This window comes from Triticum urartu, chromosome 1A (assembly GCF_056163025.1).
Source record: "Triticum urartu cultivar PI428250 chromosome 1A, HENAU_Tu73, whole genome shotgun sequence".
Taxonomy (NCBI): Eukaryota; Viridiplantae; Streptophyta; class Magnoliopsida; order Poales; family Poaceae; genus Triticum; species Triticum urartu.
In genome coordinates this window covers 80350228-80369915 of record NC_141873.1, presented here as the reverse complement: position 1 = coordinate 80369915, position 19688 = coordinate 80350228, and the positions used below count along the sequence as shown (strand labels likewise).

At 52.8% G+C, this 19688-nt stretch overlaps 2 protein-coding genes across 2 annotated transcripts; both read right to left on the bottom strand.

Annotated features, from left to right (window-relative positions):
* Positions 1-3975: 3975 nt before the first annotated feature.
* On the bottom strand, positions 3976-4808 carry LOC147990131 (uncharacterized). The gene is made up of 2 exons (XM_087537219.1): positions 4490-4808; positions 3976-4241 (listed from the first exon to the last, which is right to left on the bottom strand). Exons 1-2 carry the CDS (start codon positions 4806-4808, stop codon positions 3976-3978), a joined length of 585 nt encoding a protein of 194 aa, XP_087393345.1.
* A 4194-nt stretch (positions 4809-9002) lies between these two features.
* On the bottom strand, positions 9003-11093 carry LOC147990130 (uncharacterized). The gene is made up of 3 exons (XM_087537213.1): positions 10768-11093; positions 10234-10602; positions 9003-10161 (listed from the first exon to the last, which is right to left on the bottom strand). Exons 1-3 carry the CDS (start codon positions 11091-11093, stop codon positions 9003-9005), a joined length of 1854 nt encoding a protein of 617 aa, XP_087393339.1.
* Positions 11094-19688: the final 8595 nt, after the last annotated feature.

The following is a 19688-nucleotide window of genomic DNA, read 5'->3' as shown; positions in this document are numbered from 1 at the left end:
TACGCAGACTTATGGAGAAGCCTGTGTTTTCAAGAAAGTGAGTGCGAGCTCTGTAGCATTTATCATATTATATGTGGATGACATACTATTGATGGGAAATGATATATAATTCTTGGAAAGCATAAAGGCCTACTTGAACAAGTGTTTTTCAATGAAGGATCTTGGAGAAGCTGCTTATATATTAGGCATCAAGATCTATAGAGATAGATCGAGATGCCTCATTGGTCTTTCACAAAGTACGTACCTTGACAAGATATTGAAGAAGTTCAACATGGATCAGTCCGAGAAGGGGTTCTTGCCTGTATTGCAAGGTGTGAGATTGAGCACGGCTCAATGCCCGACCACGACAGAAGATAGAGAAAATATGAGTGTCGTCCCCTATGTCTCGGCCATAGGGTCTATTATGTATGCCATGCCGTGTACCAGACCTGATGTAAACCTTGCCGTAAGTTTGGTAGGAATGTACCAAAGTAATCCCGGCATGGAACACTGGACAGCGGTCAAGAATATCCTGAAGTACCTGAAGAGGACTAAGGATATGTTTCTCGTTTATGGAGGTGACGAAGAGCTCGTCATAAAGGGTTACGTCGATGCTAGCTTCAACATAGATCTGGATGACTCTAAGTCACAAACCGGATACGTGTATATTTTGAATGGTGGGGCAGTCAGCTGGTGCAGTTGCAAGCCAAGCGTCGTGGCGGGATCTACATGTGAAGTGGAGTACATGGCAACCTCGGAGGCAGCACAAGAAGCAATATGGATGAAGGAGTTCATTACCTACGTAGGAGTTATTTCCAATGCGTCGGGCCCGATGACTCTCTTCTGTGACAACACTGGAGCTATTGCCCTTGCCAAGGAGCCCGGGTTTCATAGGAAGACCAGGTATATCAAGCGTCGCTTCAACTCCATTCGTGAAAATGTTCAAAATGGAGAAATAAATATTTGTAAAGTGCATACAGACCTGAATGTCGCAGATCCGTTGACTAAACCTCTTCCTCGAGCAAAACATGATCAACACCAGAACTCTATGGGTGTCCGATTCATCCCAATGTAACTAGATTATTGACTCTAGTGCAAGTGGGAGACTGTTGGAAATATGACCTAGAGGCAATAATAAAATGGTTATTATTATATTTCCTTGTTCATGATAATTGTCTATTGTTCATGCTATAATTGTGTTATCCGGAAATCGTAATACATGCGAGAATGCATATACCACAACATGTCCCTAGTGAGCCTCTAGTTGACTAGCTCGTTGATCAATAGATGGTTACGGTTTCCTGACCATGGACATTGGATGTCATTGATAATGGGATCACATCATTAGGAGAATGATGTGATGGATAAGACCCAATCCTAAGCATAGCGCAAGATCGTGTAGTTCGTCTGCTAAAGCTTTTCTAATATTAAGTATCTTTTCCTTAGACCATGAGATTATGCAACTCCCGGATACTGTAGGAATACTTTGGGTGTGCCAAACGTCACAATGTAACTGGGTGACTATAAATGTGCACTACGGGTATCTCCGAAAGTGTCTGTTGGGTTGGCATGAATCAAGACTGGGATTTGTCACTCCATATGACGGAGAGGTATCTCTGGGCCCACTCGGTAATACATCATCGTAATGAGCTCAATGTGACTAAGGGTTGGTCACGGGATGATGTGTTACGGAACGAGTAAAGTGACTTGCCGGTAACAAGATTGAATGAGGTATTGGGATACCGACGATCAAATCTCGGGAAAGTAACGTACCGATGGACAAAGGGAATTGTATACGGGATTTCTTGAATCCTCGACATCGTGGTTCATCCAATGACATCATCATGGACCATGTGGGAGCCAACATGGGTATCCAGATCCCGCTGTTGGTTATTGGCCGGAGAGTTGTCTCGGTCATGTCTACAGGGTTCCCGAACCCGTAGGATCTACACACTTAAGGTTCAATGACGCTACGGTTATTAGGAAGACTTGTATGTGATTAACGAATGTTGTTCGGAGTCCCGGATGAGATCCCGCATGTCACGAGGAGTTCCGGAATGGTACGGAGGTGAATATTTATATGTGGGAAGTTGTCATACAGTCACCGGAAAAGTTCGGGGGCATATCGGTATTGTACCGGGGCCACCGGAGGGGTTCCGGGGGTCCACCGGGAGGGGCCACCTCTCTCGGAGGGCCTCATGGACGTAGAGGAAAGGGAACCAGCCCTTGGAGGGCTGGGCGCATCCCCCCTTGGGCACATGCACCTAGGGTTGGGGGGAAACCCTAGAGGGGGCGCCCCCCTTGCTTGGGGGGCAAGCCCCTCCCCTTGGCTGCCGCCCCCCCTCTAGATCTCATCTAGAGGGGGCCAGGCCCCCTCCCCCTTCCCCTATAAATAGAGGGGCAAGGGGAGGGCTGCATACCACATCAAAGGCGCATCCCCTCCCCTCCCAACACCTCTCCTCCTCCGTTAAGAGCTTGGCGAAGCCCTGCCGGAGTACTGGCGCTCCACCACCACCACGCCGTCGTGCTGCTATTGGAGCTCTCTTCCTCAACCTCTCCCTCCTCCTTGCTGGATCAAGGCACGGGAGACATCTTCTCTCCGTACGTGTGTTGAACACGGAGGTGCCGTCCGTTCGGCGCTAGGATCATCGGTGATTTGGATCACAACGAGTATGACTCCATCAACCCCGTTCTCTTGAACGCTTCCGCTCGTGATCTACAAGGGTATATAGATGCACTCCTCTCCCTCTTGTTGCTAGATGACTCCATAGATTGATCTTGGTGATGCGTAGAAAATTTTAAATTTATGCTACGATCCCCAACAGTTGTCGCACCTGGTGCGTTGGTTGGAGATGGGGCCGGACCGGCTTGGCGAGTGGCGTGTCTCCGCCGCTCGCGCTGGTGCTGAGATGGTGCTCCGGTTCGCACTGTTCTAGCATCCGGACCTGCAGCTGGACGTGTTGATGGGCCAGCGGGCCAGTTCGGAGCAGCACTTGCAGGAGCAAGCCGGCCGGATCGCTTCCCGGGCCAGCTACATCGCCGAGTTCGCCTTCCACGACGAGTTCCATCCGAAGCGGACAGAAGATGGCAGGGCCGTGGACGGTGATGACTACAGCTTGCTCGTCCATGATCTGGAGGGGAGCTCGGAGGAGACGGGCGTCTACCGTGACGCGGGTGCTCAGGAGGACACCGGCACCACGGCAGACCCGGAGGCCGCCAGGGGAGAGCTGTCGACGTCGCGACGCGGTGCTGGATATGCCTGAGACACTTTGTAGAATTTGTTAAATAGCAGGTCCACCCACCCACTGGGTGTTTTTAGGGTGTAATGAACTCGGTCCGTGGGCCTTTATTTAAATATTTGTGTGGATGTCGTGGGTTCTTTTGCTTTTTTGCCTTCCGTTTTTGGACCGATTTCATGCGTTTTTCCTGTCTCAAACCTCCCCGCCCCCCGCGAGTCAGACGGCCGAGGCTCCGGTCCGTGACAAGGAGCTTGGTTGTTTGAGAGGAGCGCGCAGGACTTGGGTTCCTCGAAACATTTGAGTGCGAGCGAAACACCCACTAGGCCGGCTGGCGGCAATCCGGCGAAGCCGGTTGGCGAGCAGCTGGTCGTGCGACTGTTCATTTGATGAATGGTGGGATGGGTTGATCGACCCGGCAGCCTTTGACTTAGTGTATGAAGAGTAAAGGAGCTTTGGCCCGTTGTGCTTGCCAGCCGACAGCCAAAGCTGGATCTGTGGCTTTAGGGCGAAGTGGGGGACCGCGACATCCTAACTTTATCAGGAATCTCCAAGAAAGGCAGCGGGGTGGCGACCGAGCCAGCCAGCCCCCGAGCCCCCGGGTCGAGCGAGTCGGACCGGTGGTCGGGTTCAGTGGTATAGTGATGCAAGGAAACAGGGACACAATAAATTGGTCGACAAAAGGCAGCCCCCGAGTCTTGTTCGGGAACCCCGTAGTTTCATGCGTTTACAAAAGGCGATGATACATATGCTTGTGCGGCTAACTGTAAAACGGGCGGAGGAGTTCCGCGTTCCACGGCCGGGTCGTTTCTTCACCGGTGGTGTCCTTCTTGCGCTTCCTTGACTTGTGTGCATCGATGAGGTAGTAGGCATTGCGGTCGCGCAAGGCCTTGCTCACGGTGAATGGGCCCTCCCATGGAGGGGACAACTTGTGTCGTCCTGCCTGCTCTTGGACGAGTCGGAGGATGAGGTCGCCCTCGCGGAACGCGAGGGGCTTGATCTTCTTGTTGTGGTAGTGCCTCAGGCCTTGTTGATAGATGGCGAGCGATTGAGCGCCAGGAGGTGTGCTGCTTCGAGCAGGTCGACGTCATCTTTGCGGGCTTCTTTGACTTTGGTTTCCGTGTACATCGCGACGAGCGGCGAGTTGAACTCGGCATCGGTCGGGATGACATCCTCGGCTCCGTAGATGAGGAAGAACGGGGTGAACCCGGTCGACCAATTCGGCGTGGTGTGTAGACTCCAGAGAATGGCTGGCAACTCGTCAAGCTAGCTACCGGGTGAGCGGATGAGTGGCTCGATGAGTCGCGGCTTGATGCCGGACAGGATGAGTCCATTGGGCCACTGGACCTGCCTGTTGGACTGCGGATGCACAACAGAGGCCAGGTCGAGGCGGATGTCGGAGACGGAGCAGTATTGTTCGAGCGCGCCCTTGGCGAAGTTGGTGCCGTTGTCGATGATGTTGCTGTTTGGCATGCCGTAGCGCACCACTATGTCTTTGATGAACCGGACGGCTGTTGGCCCGTCCAGTTTCTTGATTGGTCTTGCCTCGTTCCACTTGGTAAATTTGACCACTGCCACCAACAAGTGCGTCATGCCGCCTCAAGCGGTTTTGAAGGGTCTCACCATGTTGAGTTGTAACTCCCGCGATGCGGCTATATCTCCTACGTGTCGAAGCACGACTTAGAGGCATAACCGCATTGAAAGCAATGTCGCAAGTAAGGTAATCTTCACAACAACCCATGAAAATATTTAAAAGGGGAAAGGATACATAGTTGGCTTACACTCGCCACATCACACAAATACATGAATAACAATACATTCATCCAATACACTCATGGTCCGACTACGGTACCAAAATAAAGATCAACCCCCACATGCAACAAAGTCCCCGATCGCCCCAACTGGGCACCACTACTGTTCATGTGGGAAAGACACGTAGTAACGGCGAGAGCCTTCATCGAACTCCCACTTGAGCTCAAGGGCATCGTCTGGAACGGTATCATCGGTCCCTGCATCTGGTTTGGAAGTAATCCGTGAGTCACGGGGACTCAGCAATCTATGAGTCACTTCAAGACTATTTAAGCTTATAGGTAAGACAAGGTATGATGTGGACCTGCAGCAAGCGACTAGCATATATGGTGGCTAACCTATTCGCAAAAGAGAGCGAGAAGAGAAGGCAAAGCACGGACGAACAACTATGATCAAGAAGTGATCCTAGAACAACCTATGTCAAGCGTTACTCCAACACCATGTTCACTTCCCGGACTCCTATGACAACTATGATCAAGAAGTGATCCTAGAACACGCGGTTGGTTCATTTTAATTAAGTTAAGTTTCAGGTTATCTACAACCGGACATTAACAAATTCCCATCTGCCCATAACCGCGGGCACGGCTTTCGAAAGTTCAAATCCCTGCAGGGGAGTCCCAACTTAGCCCATCACAAGCTCTCACGGCCAACGAAGGATATTCCTTCTCCCAAGACAATCCGATCAGGCTCGGCATCCCGGTTACAAGACATCCTCGACAATGGTAAAACAAGTCCAGCAACACCGCCCGAATGTGCTGACAAATCCCGATAGGAGCTGCACATATCTCGTTCTCAGGGCACACTCAGATGAATACTATGTACAACTAAACCAACCCTCAAGTTTCCCCGAGGTGGTGCTGTAAGTGTCTCTGTTTGGACCAAAACTCAGAGGAGCACTGGCCCGGGGGGTTTAATAAAGATGACCCTTGGGCTCCGGAAACCCAAGGGAAAAGAGGCTAGGTGGCAAATGGTAAAACCAAGGTTGGGCATTGCTAGAGGAGTTTTATTCAAGGCGAACTGTCAAGGGGTTCCCATTATGACCCAAACATGTATGGAACGCAAAATCCGGGAACATAACACCGATATGACGGAAACTAGGGCGGCAAGAGTGGAACAAAACACCAGGCATAAGGCCGAGCATTCCACCCTTTACCAAGTAAATAGGTGCATTAAGATAAACAAGATAATATTGTGATATCCCAACAATAAACAATGTTCCAACAAGGAACGATCTCCAATCTTCACCTGCAACTAGCAACGCTATAAGAGGGGCTGAGCAAAGCGGTAACATAGCCAAACAATGGTTTGCTAGGACATTGTGGGTTAGAGGTTTGACATGGCAATATGGGAGGCATGGTAAGCAAGTGGTAGGTATCATAGCATAGGCATAGCAAAAGAGCGAGCATCTAGCAAGCAAAGATAGAAGTGATTTCGAGGGTATGGTCATCTTGCCTGCAAAGTTGTCAGAGTGGCCTTGATCCTCGTAAGCGAACTCAACGAGCTCCTCGTTCACGAACTCGTCTCCTATCTCTACCCAAACAAGAACAACAGGAAAACGGAACACAATCAACCATGTGCAATGCTCAAACAACATGATGCAAACATGGTATGATATGCGGGATGCGGTATGTGATGCATATGCAAGATTTGACAAGGAATGATTGAACCTGGCCTCACCTTGGAACTCCAAGAGTCCCACTGGAAAGGTGAGGTGATTTTGGTTGAAATCGATATAAAGATCACCGGAATCGGATGCACGGTTTGGAAATGGCAAGCAAAACAAATATGGCACCGGTCTGCGATAATCAACAAGTGACCAACTAAATGCATCAAGATAAATATGCTACAGCACTCAAACATGACCACAGAATACATGGCAGGGATCCACTCATGAATCTTGACAAAAGATGAACACTGAGCTACGGCTAATTCATCCATTAACATGTTCAAACAAGCATGGCAAAAGTGCAAATTAACACAAGTCTGGAATTTATCATCAGGAAGTACACTTTAGAGCATGAAAACTACATGCTACAGGAACTTCACATGGCAAAGCAAGGCATGGCATGAAGCTACTCAAAGCACTTAACAAAAGTCCCTTAGTAACCTTGAGCCAAAAGGGATCAGAAAATATAATTACAAGCATGTGAACATAGCAAAAACATAAAAAGATTCGGACTTAGAGAAAAAACTGGAGCATGCAAAATGGATTAGCAAGTAGGCATGTTTACGAGCTCGAAGCACTCACTGCAGAGCATGGCATGACAAACTAAGCATACACCCATGAAGAAGACATGGCATAGCAGCTAGACATGGCAATAACAACAACATAGCATGCACGGATCAATGGCAACATCCTCGGCAAAATCGCTAAACATTTCAACAATTTGCTAGGATCAATTTAAAGCAAAAGTAGATCTCGATTGACTCAAGCTAGGGTGCACCATAAATGCAAACAAGGACATGTATGGATAGAGCACCACACTGTTAATAAAACATCCTTACTGAGCATCGATTGACTCATAGCATGCACACATTAATCATGGCAAAAATGGCAAAATGCCATTTGCTGAAACAGATCTGACAAATTCCTCACATAGCCCTCTTCCAACAGCATTTCGGGCATCAAGATGAGCTCAAATGAAAATAATGCAATGATATGAAATGATGTACTCGTCGAGAGGAACATTTTGATATGCTACACGCACAAATCGGAGCTACGGCTGCAGAGTTATGGCATGTCAAAGTAAGCAAAAGAAACTAGGGTTTCAGAGCAAAAGTCAACCCGCGATTTTTGGATCTGAGATCCAGATCGGGGCTGCATGGAATTCGAGGATCGCCGGAGGGAGCACTGTTCGCCGGACTTGCCGAGGTCGTCGCCGGACTTGCCGTTCCGAGGAGGAGGAAGGAGAGGCGGCACCACGACGGATGACGACGGAGGTGACCGGAGCGGGGCGGCGCCGGAGCGGGGAGGCGAGGTGCCGCAGTGGGGTCGGGTCGGCGCCGCCGATGAGGAGAGAGGCGGCGGCCGATATGGCGCGGCGGCGGCGCGGCGGACAGAGGGCGGCGTGGCGCGAGGTTCGGGCGGCGCGGGCGAGGAGCCAAGCGGCGGCGGCTCCCGATGGGCTTGGAGGACCCGGTGCGGGCCTGCCCGGGCCGGCAGCGGGAGGAAAGAGGCGGCAATAGGTGGCGTGAGCTGAGTGGTGGCGGCGGTGTGTCCGGCGGCCGGCGGACGTGTCCGGCCGCGCAGAGAGGAAATTTTAGGGTTTCGGGGAAGGAGACCGGGATTTGGAATGAGGGGTCTATATACAGGCGTAGAGGGAGCTAGGGAGCTCCAAATGAGGTGCGGTTTGCAGCCACGTGATCATGATCGAATGCTCTAGACGATGGGAGAGGTTTTGGTGGGTTTTGGGCCAAATTGGAAGGGTGTTGTGCTACAACACACACGAGGCCTTTTCGGTCCCTCGGTTAACCGTTGGAGTATCAAACGAAGTCCAAATGGTACGGAACTTAACAGGCGGTCTACCAGTAGTAAACCAAGGCCGCATGACAAGTATCGGTCCAATCCGGAAATGTTTAACACCCACACTCGAAAAGAGGTAGAAAGGACCACCGGAGGGCATAGGAGCGCCGGAATGCAAAACGGACAGCGGAGAAAATGCTCGGATGCATGAGAGGAACACGTATGAAAATGCAATGCACATGATGACATGATATGAGATGCATGACAAAGACAAAACACACGGAGACAAAAACCCGACAACGGAGAAATAAAATAACTTAGCGTCGGAAACGGCAAGAGTTAGAGTATAGATAAGGTAAATTACATCCGGGGTGTTACACGAGTCCCCAGACTGCGAAGGGCCAGGCGATCGGTATGGTGCAGAATGCTGACGCCGGCTGGTGGCTGTGTTTGCTAAAGCGCTGGCATCCCTCGCACCCGAGGATGAGCAACTCGGCATCTTTGAGGGCCGTGGGCTAGTGGAAACCGTGGCGGAATGCCTTGGCCACCAGGGATCGTGATGCGGCGTGGTGCCTGCACTCGCCCTGATGTATGTCGCGGAGGATGTCGATGCCACATTCCTGCTCGACGCAGCGCTGGAACACGCCGGTGGAGCTGTTCTTGACGAGCTCGTTGTTGATGATGCTGTAGGAGGACACCCGACGCTGCACTTGCCGAGCTTCGGTCTCGTCCATGAGGAGAACCCCATTCTCCAAAAATTCTGATATTGGGAAGGCCCAGGATGGAGCCGTAACCACGGCGAGGACGGCCACCAGGGTCGGTTCCGAGTCAGCATCCCCCGAGCCGGGTTGAGCAGTCCCCGGGTCGGGTGTGGCAACGGCCAGGTCTGGGTCGATGGTGGCCGGGTTGAGCTGGGCAGCCCCTAGGCCGGGTTCAGCAGTCCCCGGGCTGCGCTGAGCAGTCCCCAGGCCGGGTTGAGCAGTCCCCGGGCCGGGTTGAGGTGCGGCCGGGTTGTCTGGAACGTGGATAGACTCGGAGTCCGGTGATGGCTTGACAGACGGCTTGCGCAGGTGCTCGAGGGAGACGCCAGATGGGATGGCTTGTCTTGACGAGGCGATCTTGGCGAGCGTGTCGGCTTCTGCGTTATCCGCGCATGGGATGTGGAGGAACTCGCAGCCCTCGAAGGATCCGGACAGCTTCTGGATGAGGAAGCGGTAGCTTGCCATGTTGGAGTTGCGGGCGTCCCATTCACCGGAGCACTGCTGTACCACCAGGTCCGAGTCGCCATAGCATAGGATGCGCCAGATGCCGAGTTCCTTGGCAAGCCGAAGGCCGTGCACAAGGGCTTCATACTCAGCGACGTTGTTGGAGGCGGCAAAGTGGATCTGGAGCGCGTAGTGGAGCCGGTCGCCCTTCGGGGACGACAGTCCGATGCCGGCCCGTAAGTTGAGTTGCATCTTGGACCCGTCGAAGTGCATGCGCCAATGCGTCGACTCGGGAGGCGGTGGCAAGTACTGGGTCTCGGTCCAGTCGACGAGGAAGTCGGCTAGGGTCTTAGACTTGATCGAGGTGCTGGGTTCGTAGAGAATGGTGTGGCTGGCTAGCTGGATTGCCCACTTGGCAACCCAGCCATAGGCGTCCCGGAACCCAATGATTTCTCCGATAGGCACCGTGCTGACCACGGTGACAACATGCTCTTGGAAATATTGCTTCAGCTTCTTGGCGGTGAGGTACATGCCGTAACACATCTTCTGGTAGTGCGGGTTGTTCTTCTTGGAGTTGGAGAGCACTTCACTCAGGTAGTAGACTGGGCGCTGGACGGCTTGGATCTTGCCCTTTTCCGGTCGCTCGACCGCCAGCACCGTGCTGACCGCCCGTGGAGTCGCGGCTATGTAGAGCAATAGCGGCTCCTTGTCGGTCGGCGCGGCCAGGACTGGTGCGGTGTCGAGCATGCGCTTGAGGTCTTGGCTGACCGAGGCCAAGCACCCGATGAACTTCTGGACATCGTGCAACCAAGCCAGCTTGCGCATGCGCTCGATGGCCTTGATCTTCTCCGGGTTCGCCTCAATGCCGCGTTCCGAGACGAGGAAGCCGAGTAGCTTTTCGGCCGGAACGCTGAAGACACATTTTTCCGGATTAAGCTTGACCTTGTATTCACGGAGGTTGGTGAATGTTTCCTTCGAATCGTCGAGGAGCGTGAGGTGCTGCTTGGTCTTCACCACGATGTCGTCCACGTACACGTGTATATTGTGGACGAGTTGCGGCAGCAGGCATTTCTACATGCAGCGCTGGAAGGTGGCGCCGGCATTCTTTAGGCCGAACGACATGGCGACGTAGCAATACGCCCCGAGGGGCGTGATGAAGGATGTCTTCAGGGCGTCGGCCGGGTCCAGCTTGATCTGGTGGTAGCCGGAGTAAGCGTCCAGGAAGGACAGGAGCTCACACCCGGCGGTTGAGTCGATGACTTGGTCGATCCGCGGGAGGGCGAACGGATCCTTGGGACAGGCCTTGTTGAGGCTGGTGTAGTCGATACACATGCGCCAGGTCTTGTTCTTCTTCAGGACGAGGACTGCGTTGGCCAGCCACTCGGGGTGAAACACTTCCATTATGAAGCCGGCCGCCAGAAGCTTGGCGACCACTTCACCAATGGTTCTTGTCGGTGTCAAAACCGGTGGATCTCGGGTAGGGGGTCCCAAACTGTGCGTCTAGGCGGATGGTAACAGGAGACAAGGGACACAATGTTTTTACCCAGGTTCGGGCCCTCTCGATGGAGGTAAAACCCTACTCCTGCTTGATTAATATTGATGATCTGGGTAGTACAATAGTAGATCTACCACGAGATCAAGGAGGCTAAACCCTAGAAGCTAGCCTATGGTATGATTGTTGTTCGTCCTACAGACTAAAACCCTCCGGTTACACAGAGTCGGTTACAATGGTAGGAGATCTACATATCTGTATCGCTAAGCTTTCCTTCCACGTCAAGGAAAGTCCCTTCCGGACACGGGACGAAGTCTTCAATCTTGTATCTTCATAGTCCAGAAGTCCGGCCAAAGGTATAGTCCGGCTATCCGGACACCCCCTAATCCCGGACTCCCTCAGTAGCCCCTGAACCAGGCTTCAATGACGACGTGTCTGGCGCGCATATTGTCTTCGGCATTGCAAGGCGGGTTCCTCCGCCAAGTACTTCATAGAATATTTTGAACACATGGATAGTGTCCCGCTCTGCAAAATAAGTTTCCACATATTGCCATAGATAGAATAATATTTACACAAATCTAATCTGCTGACGTATTCCGTAGCGTGACATCACACCACGGCCAAGTCACTATTCGAATTGTTTTACTGTCCCACCTCAGCGCGTTTAGCGAGGCGGTTTCCTTGGCACGTCTTGTCAAAGCAGAGATCATGTCCCCTTATTCCGGGATTCTCATCAATACGGGCGTGGGTAACCCAACCGCGCCATTGATTACGGCGCTTGGGAGATAAGCGAGTTTTACCAGGCTGGTGGGGACGCATAGTCGCGTCCGCCCATATAAGGGGATAAGGATCCACCTTTTCATCCATGCTTCTTCCTCCTTTGCCTATCCATTTCCGCACACTCAAGCATCCATTTCCGCACACTCGAGCTCCAGTGCCCAAGTCCGCACACCCCACCTTAACCTTCTCCGGCCATGTCCGGAGCGGGAGGAAAGTGGATGGTCTCCTCCATCACAGAGGGACACATCAAAAAACTGAGGAAGGCCGGATACTTGTCTAACGACATTGCGCACCAGCTTCCCGAAGAGGGGCAGCTCGTCACCACCCCCGGGCCCCATGAGAGGGTGGTGTTCCTCCCCCATTTCCTCCGCGGACTGGGTTTCCCTCTCCACCCATTTGTCCGAGGGCTCATGTTCTACTATGGCCTGGATTTCCACGATCTGGCCCCAAACTTCATCCTCAACATCTTAGCGTTTATCGTCGTGTGCGAGGCTTTCCTCTGCATCCGCCCCCATTTCGGCCTATGGCTCAAGACTTTCAATGTCAAGCCGAAGGTGGTGCGCGGCACCCAGGCGGAGTGCGGAGGCGCCATGGTGGGCAAGATGCCCAATGTCCTATGGTTCGAGGGCTCCTTCATGGAGACCCTAAAGGGGTGGCAATCGGGGTGGTTTTACATCACCGAGCCGCGCGACCCTGAATGGGTTGCAGCCCCGAGTTCCGATCCGGACCCCCTACGCGGCTCACCTCCTGGAAAGAGACAGGCCTGTCGTGGGGTAAAAAAGGAGAGCTGACCGGACTCCAAACATGCGTCCAAATCCTGGTGGACAAGAAGCTCAAACTTGTCAACGTAGTCCAGGTTATGCTCATCCACCGGATCCTCCCATGTCAACAACGGGCTTTCAACCTGTGGGAGTTCGATCCGGCGCAGCACCGAACTCTGAGCAGGCTCTTCGACACGATGTACGAAGATGGCTGGAAGGTGCTTTTCAAGGGCGCCGAGGCCCCCGCATCCGCTACCGAGGATAGCGGATTCAGCACGCAGCGTCACGCTAGTGCGGTAAGCTGTTTTTACCTTTTATAGGGTATTAGTTTTTCATAGTTTGACTCCATGCGGGATCTAAGCTCCCTTACCTTTGACAGGATTGGCAGGAGACGTCCGGACAGATCAACTATCCGGCTCCTGTGCCCGAAGGCCCAGCGGACGCTCGCTTGGCGAAGCTGCTGGTTCCGGCACCCTATGTGGTGCCGGAGAAGAAGGCCAAGAAGACGGCCACGGGGAGTCGAAAGAGTGCCCGGCGCCTGGAGGTGTCAGATTCATCATCCGATGACTCCAAGACGCACTCCTCCCGTGAAGACGAGGAGGAGGAAGAAGAGACCTCTCCCCCTCCAGCGGGGGGAGGGAAGAAAAGGAAGGCCGCCCCAACTGGGGAGGCTGAAGGGTCCAAGAAGGGGAAAACCCATCCTCCGGACTACTCCACCAACGCCGACGACGGCGAAGAGGAGTGGCCGCTCAGGGCCAAGCCCCTGGCGAAATGGTAAGTATCCGAATACCAGAGTGATTCATAGTATTGCTCCATTGCATAGCTTTTCCTTACGCCGAACATGTTTATGCAGTCCACCCAAAGACCAGCTCGACGTGTCGTCGAGCGGTTCCATGGATTCGTCGGATGTGAATTCGCTTCCGACGGCTACCTCCCCCACCCTACGGACGACGCTGAGGTGGCGTCACAACAGGAGCCGGACACCGCGCCAGAACCTTCAACGGTTCCGGACTCCGTTAGGCAGCCTCCTTCCAAGAGGAGCAAGCCTACCGAGCCGGCGACCTCCGTCCAACCGGAGGCACCGGACAATTTGCTGGAGGTGCTTAAGGATGCCTCCATCGACGAGGAGCACCGCACTATTATGAGTGCGGTGATCCAGAAGGTTCAGTCCGCCCAAAGCGGACTGACTGAAGCTTGTGCCAGCCTTCTAACAGGCTTTGAGGTAAGTAAATAATATGAAAAAATATTACCGCATAGACAGTAGCCCCTGATGCTCTGTTCGGCGTTCGGAAAGAAAAGCCGAATAGAGGATCTAAGAACATTCACAGGAGTCTAACATAATCAAGTAAATATGCGTATGTAGGCTTCGCTGCTGGCCTCCGCCGCACTGACTGCGGAGGTGGATACGCTGAAGCAAAACCTCGCGCGGTCCGAGAAAGAGCTCGGCCATGCCAAGAGGCAACTCGAGGAGAAGGAAGGTAAGTAATACCTTGCGCAAGTATATAGAGAAGATGTGGTTGCAAAAAATGACAGGATCAACGTGCTATTATAGGGGCTACGAACGAGGTGGCAACCCTTAAGGAAGCGCTGTCCGAGGCCAAAAATAGAACAGCCGCGGAGCGCACAGAGAGAGGGAAGCAGGAGGCGCGGGTGGAGGAGGTGCAGAAAGAGCTCCAGGCTCTCGTGAAAAAACACAAGAGTTTGGAGCTTGACTCAAAGACGCAATCGTCCGAGCTTGCGGCAGCCCTCGAAAGCGCGAAGTCTGCCAAGGCCGAAGCCCAGAAGGCCCTCCAAGAAATTGAAGCGATGTAGAAGATAGCGGCGGGTAAGGCATTCATTATGCAAAGCAAGCACGTGAAAGTGAATTACTTATTACTTACCCTAGTCCGGAACTTTCCAGGAGCATTCGCAGATTTGCCCCGCAGTGTGTCTGATGCCGCCGCCTACTACAGATCCGAGGAGGGGAGCTTGACGGAGAAGGTGTTCTGGTCTCGGTATGCTGAGGCCGGACACCTGGTGCCTTTGAGCGACCAGCTGAAGCAAATGGTCGAGCTCCACAAGGTGGCCGAACAGGCCATAAAGGGCCTCATAGTTCGGCTTTGGCCTGGAGAGCCTCTGCCTGGGAGCTACTTCGGGTTGGTGAGGCGGCTGGTGGATGCCTATCCACGGCTTGAAGAAATCAAGCACTCCATCTGCATCGAAGGTGCCCGTGCTAAAGTGCATTGGGGCAAGATGGATGCGGAGAAGCTGGTGAAGGACGGGCTGCCGCCGGGCAAGGAGCATCGCGTCCCGGAAGCGTATTATGAGGGCGTCCTGAAGGGTGCCCGCCTTATAGCGGATGAATGCTCCAAAGATGTAATTTTTGAGTAAACTCGCATTTGTGATCCTGTACGCTGAAAACTTGTTCATATGCACTAAGGAACACTTTTGAATTTAAAATATTACCTTTTGTGCGGCCGTTTATCAAATTTGAGAGATGGCGAGTCGTCGGTTTCTGCCCCCATGCCACGAGTGCTGGGGTGTTCGGGACAAACATGAGTGCTCTTTTTCCCATTCTTGCATCCTTCGAGGGAGGCGCTCAACACAACGAACAAGGCAATCGGACTATAATGCTTGAACACTCTCACTTAGCCATAGAATTCTATAATTTTAAATTTCGGCGAAGCCCCTAGTGTTCGGAAGACCGAGTTCGGGGCGCTGTCCACGCCCAGGCCGGACAAAGCTGACTCCTCACTCTAAGCGACATAAGTCTTTAGGGACTCGAAAACCTCTCGAACAGAGACCAGCTCTCGCCTCATCATGACGGTCAGTTTTAGCTTTCTCTACTGAAGTGCTTAGCCTAGCTCAACTGGGTCACAATCGCAGTAGTTCCCCTAGTGCTACCTTAGCCGATATAACGGAATGTAAGGTACCAAAACATAGGAGCCAGGCAAACCCAACTATTGACCCAAGACATGATTCGGAGCCGATGCATATAATGCTATAAGTTCGGGGTGCCGCACTTGTGAAAGTGTTCGGACTTCTCGCACCGTATTATGGGGTACTTAAGTGCCTGTCGTATTTGCCGTACCAAAGTGTACGGGTGCAACATGTCATTAATGAACATATATTCGTAAAAAAGAGTAATGCAATAATAGACGGAAGCTATGCATTGTTTATTTAAAAAAGTTGCGTTCAATGCAGAACGATACAAATAGTGCAATAAGCAAAAGATGGGACTATTTAACATGTCCTTTCCAGGGGCGAGCTGCGGAATGGTATGTGAAACAGGTATACTGCTCGTTATAGAGACCACCTTAGAGTTCCATAGTGCGGCGTAGCTTTCTGCTTCCCTGGTTGTATCGTTTGTGCGGTAATTTTTACTACCGGACAAGCCTTCCGAAGAATGGAGTCATGAAAATAAGAGAAAGTTAAGAAATCGGCAGCCCCTAGTGCGGTTTAAGCCGCGTTTCGGGCGTGCCGTGATGGTGCCCCTCCCCCTGTGCCCATGGTATCTCTAGAGCGTAGTTATGTACGCGCAACACTGGTTTCGCAAGTTCGCGAGGGCTGGAGTTGGGGCCGCATTGCTACGCTTGCTCGGAACGTGCCAGGCGGTCTTGTTGTAGGTTACTCCGAGCGCGCTTGACGGTGTCCAGACGTTTAATGGCCGGACTGGAGAATTGCCTTGAGAGGCTGTTTTGTACTTCCGCTGCGATAGCTGCCATATGCTCCTCCGTTCGGAGAGAGCGTTCGGTGTTTCCATTAACCGTGATGACTCCTCGAGGGCCTGGCATCTTGAGCTTGAGGTATGCGTAGTGCGGTACCGCATTGAACTTGGAAAATGCGGTTCGCCCGAGCAGTGCGTGATAGCCACTGCGGAACGGGATTATGTCGAAGATTAACTCATCGCTTCGGAAATTATCTGGAGATCCGAAGACCACTTCAAGTGTAACTGAGCTTGTACAGTTGGCCTCTACACCTGGTATGACGCCTTTAAAGGTCGTTTTAGTGGGTTTAATCCCCGAGGGATCGATGCCCATTTTCCGCACTGTATCCTGGTAAAGCAGGTTCAGGCTGCTGCCGCCGTCCATAAGGACTCTAGTGAGGTGAAATCCATCAATAATTGGGTCTAGAACCAATGCGGCGAATCCGCCATGACGGATGCTAGTGGGGTGGTCCCTTCGATCAAAAGTGATCGGGCAGGAAGACCATGGGTTGAACTTTGGGGCGACTGGCTCCATCGCGTATACGTACCTTAGCGCACGCTTCCACTCCCTCTTGGGGACGTGGGTTGCGTATATCATGTTCACCATCCGCACTTGTGGGGGAAAACCTCTCTGTCCACTGTTGTTCGGCGGCCGGGGCTCCTCCTCGTCATCGCTATGCAGCCCCTTGTCTCTGCTTTCGGCATTTAACTTGCCTGCTGGCTTGAACACCCAACAGTCCCTGTTGGTGTGATGGGCTGGTTTTTCGGGGGTGCCATGTATCTGGCATGAGCGGTCGAGTATTCGGTCCAAACTGGACGGGCCCGGAGTATTTCTTTTGAATGGCTTTTTCCGCTGACCGGGTTTAGAGCCTCTGAATCCGGCATTAACTGCCGTATCCTCAGTATTGTCGCCATTACTGTGGTGCTTTTGCTTGTTGCGACGCGACCTGCCACTGCTGTCCTTGGTATCCAAATTACCAGGGCTCTTAGTCATGTTATTGCTGCGAGCTAGCCAGCTGTCTTCTCCCGCGCAAAAGCGGGTCATAAGTGTGGTGAGGGCTGCCATTGATTTCGGCTTTTCCGGTCCTAGGTGCCGTGCAAGCCACTCGCTGCGGATGTTATGCTTGAAGGCTGCTAGGGCCTCTGCGTCCGGACAGTCGACGATTTGATTTTTCTTGGTTAGGAACCATGTCCAGAATTGTTTGGCCGGTTCCTCTGGCTGCTGAATTATGTGGCTAAGGTCATCGGCGTCTAGTGGTCGCACATAAGTGCCCTGGAAATTATCGAGGAATGCGGTTTCCAGGTCCTCCCAACAACCAATTGATTCTGCTGGCAAGCTGTTAAGCCAATGCTGAGCTGGTCCTTTAAGCTTGAGGGGAGGTATTTGATGGCGTGTAGGTCATCACCGCGGGCCATGTGGATATGAAGGAGATAGTCCTCGATCCATACCGCAGGATCTGTTGTGCCATCGTATGATTCGATGTTCACGGGTTTGAAACCCTCAGGGATTTGATGATCCATTACTTCATCTGTGAAGCATAGTGGGTGTGCGGCGCCTCTGTATTGGGCTATATCACGACGCAGCTCAAACGAGCTTTGTCTACTGTGTTCGGCCCGGCCGGATTTACTGTATCCGGAGTGACGATTACTGTCACGTGTCGTGGGGCGCCCACGCGATCCGTAGATCGATCTTGTTTGCCTTTCCTTGTCCTCCAATATATCTCGCAGGTCTGGGGCTTGAGTGGAGGGCCGAGAGGCCTCTCTGTCGCGGCCACGGGGTGGCCGGTCGGCTGCATCATGCGCTGGTGATGTAGGTTTAGGTGCTTCCTCCTCTAATCGGGGTAGCAACCTGCGCTTTGGGTAGCTCTTGGAGGGGCGTTCGAGTTCATACTCTTCGGCCGCAAGGACTTCAGTCCATCTGTCGGCTAGCAAATCTTGATCAGCTCTAAGATTTTGCTGTTTTTTCTTGAGGCTGCTCACCATGGCCATAAGCCTGCATTTGAAACGCTCTTGTTCGACGGGATCCTACGGCACGACAAATTCATCGTCGCCGAGGCTTGCCTCATCTTCGGAGGGAGGCATATAATTATCGTCCTCGACCTCTCTGTCTGCCGCTCTCTCATGAGGGCTGGCTTCTCCATCCTCCTGTGCTGAATCTTGCTGGAGGTGGTTGTCTTCGGCACTGTCTGGGGTGTTATTATCTCCCGTGCCAGAATCACCATTTTTGCTTTGGCGGGATTTGGAGCGGTGCCGCTGACGTCGGCGCTTAGGCTCCTTCTTGGAGGGGTCATCCTCCGCTGTTCCATCGCCATTGCCTTCTTTTGGGGTGTCCACCATGTATATATCATACAACGAGGTGGCTTTCCAGTGCCGAGCATGTCGGTTAAATCATCGATAGTGGCTACGAAGTGGGTGGTGGGTGGGCTTTGAATTTTTTCATCATCTGCATCCCAACCTTGCTGACCATAGTCCGGCCAGGGCTCTCCTGATAAAGAGAGAGACTTTAATGAATTTAGAATATCGCCGAAGGGCGAGTGCTGAAAGATGTCCGCGGCGGTGAACTCCATGATCGGCGCCCAATCGGGTTCGATCGGTAGGGGCGTAGAGGGCTCGGAGTCTGGAGAGGAGTCTGGCTCCTTGGAGTCACGGGCTTCGCAGAGAATAGGGCTGGTATTCGGCTCGATCACCGTAGAGATTGCAGCCCCCGAGGCGGTGTCCAACCACCCATCCTCGATTGGCGCAGTTGGCTCCGAATTAAGGGTCGGAGCTGATGCGGGTGCGGCCTCCAGGGCACTGTTCGGCGGCAGAGCTAGATCATGCCCATCGTGATAGTGCGGCGCGCTCGGCTGCAGCTCGAATCCGTCGAAGATCAAGTCTCTGCGGAGGTCGGCCGTGTAGCTCAAACTTCCAAATCTGACCTGATGGCCACGGGCGTAGCTTTCGATCTGCTCCAGATGGCCAAGCGAATTGGCCCGTAGTGCAAAGCCGCCAAATACGAAGATCTGTCCGGGGAGAAAAGTCTCACCCTGGATCGCATCATCGTTGATGATCAGAGGATCCATCGGGCCTAAAAGTGACGACACAGAGGAACTCTCATTGAAAGCACCAATGTCGGTGTCAAAACCGGCGGATCTCGGGTAGGGGGTCCCGAACTGTGCATCTAGGCGGATGGTAACAGGAGACAAGGGACACGATGTTTTTACCTAGGTTCGGGCCCTCTTGATGGAGGTAAAACCCTACTCCTGCTTGATTAATATTGATGATATGGGTAGTACAAG

Coding starts and splice junctions, on each gene's coding strand:
- LOC147990131 (XM_087537219.1), bottom strand. CDS start 4,808: ATGACGCACTTGTTGGTGGCAGTGGTCAAATTTACCAAGTGGAACGAG. Junction 4,242..4,489: donor GCCACTCATCCGCTCACCCG/GTAGCTAGCTTG, acceptor TCTATCAACAAG/GCCTGAGGCACTACCACAAC.
- LOC147990130 (XM_087537213.1), bottom strand. CDS start 11,093: ATGGAAGTGTTTCACCCCGAGTGGCTGGCCAACGCAGTCCTCGTCCTG. Junction 10,603..10,767: donor GCCACCTTCCAGCGCTGCAT/GTAGAAATGCCT, acceptor ATGTGTCTTCAG/CGTTCCGGCCGAAAAGCTAC. Junction 10,162..10,233: donor AACCCGCACTACCAGAAGAT/GTGTTACGGCAT, acceptor CACCGTGGTCAG/CACGGTGCCTATCGGAGAAA.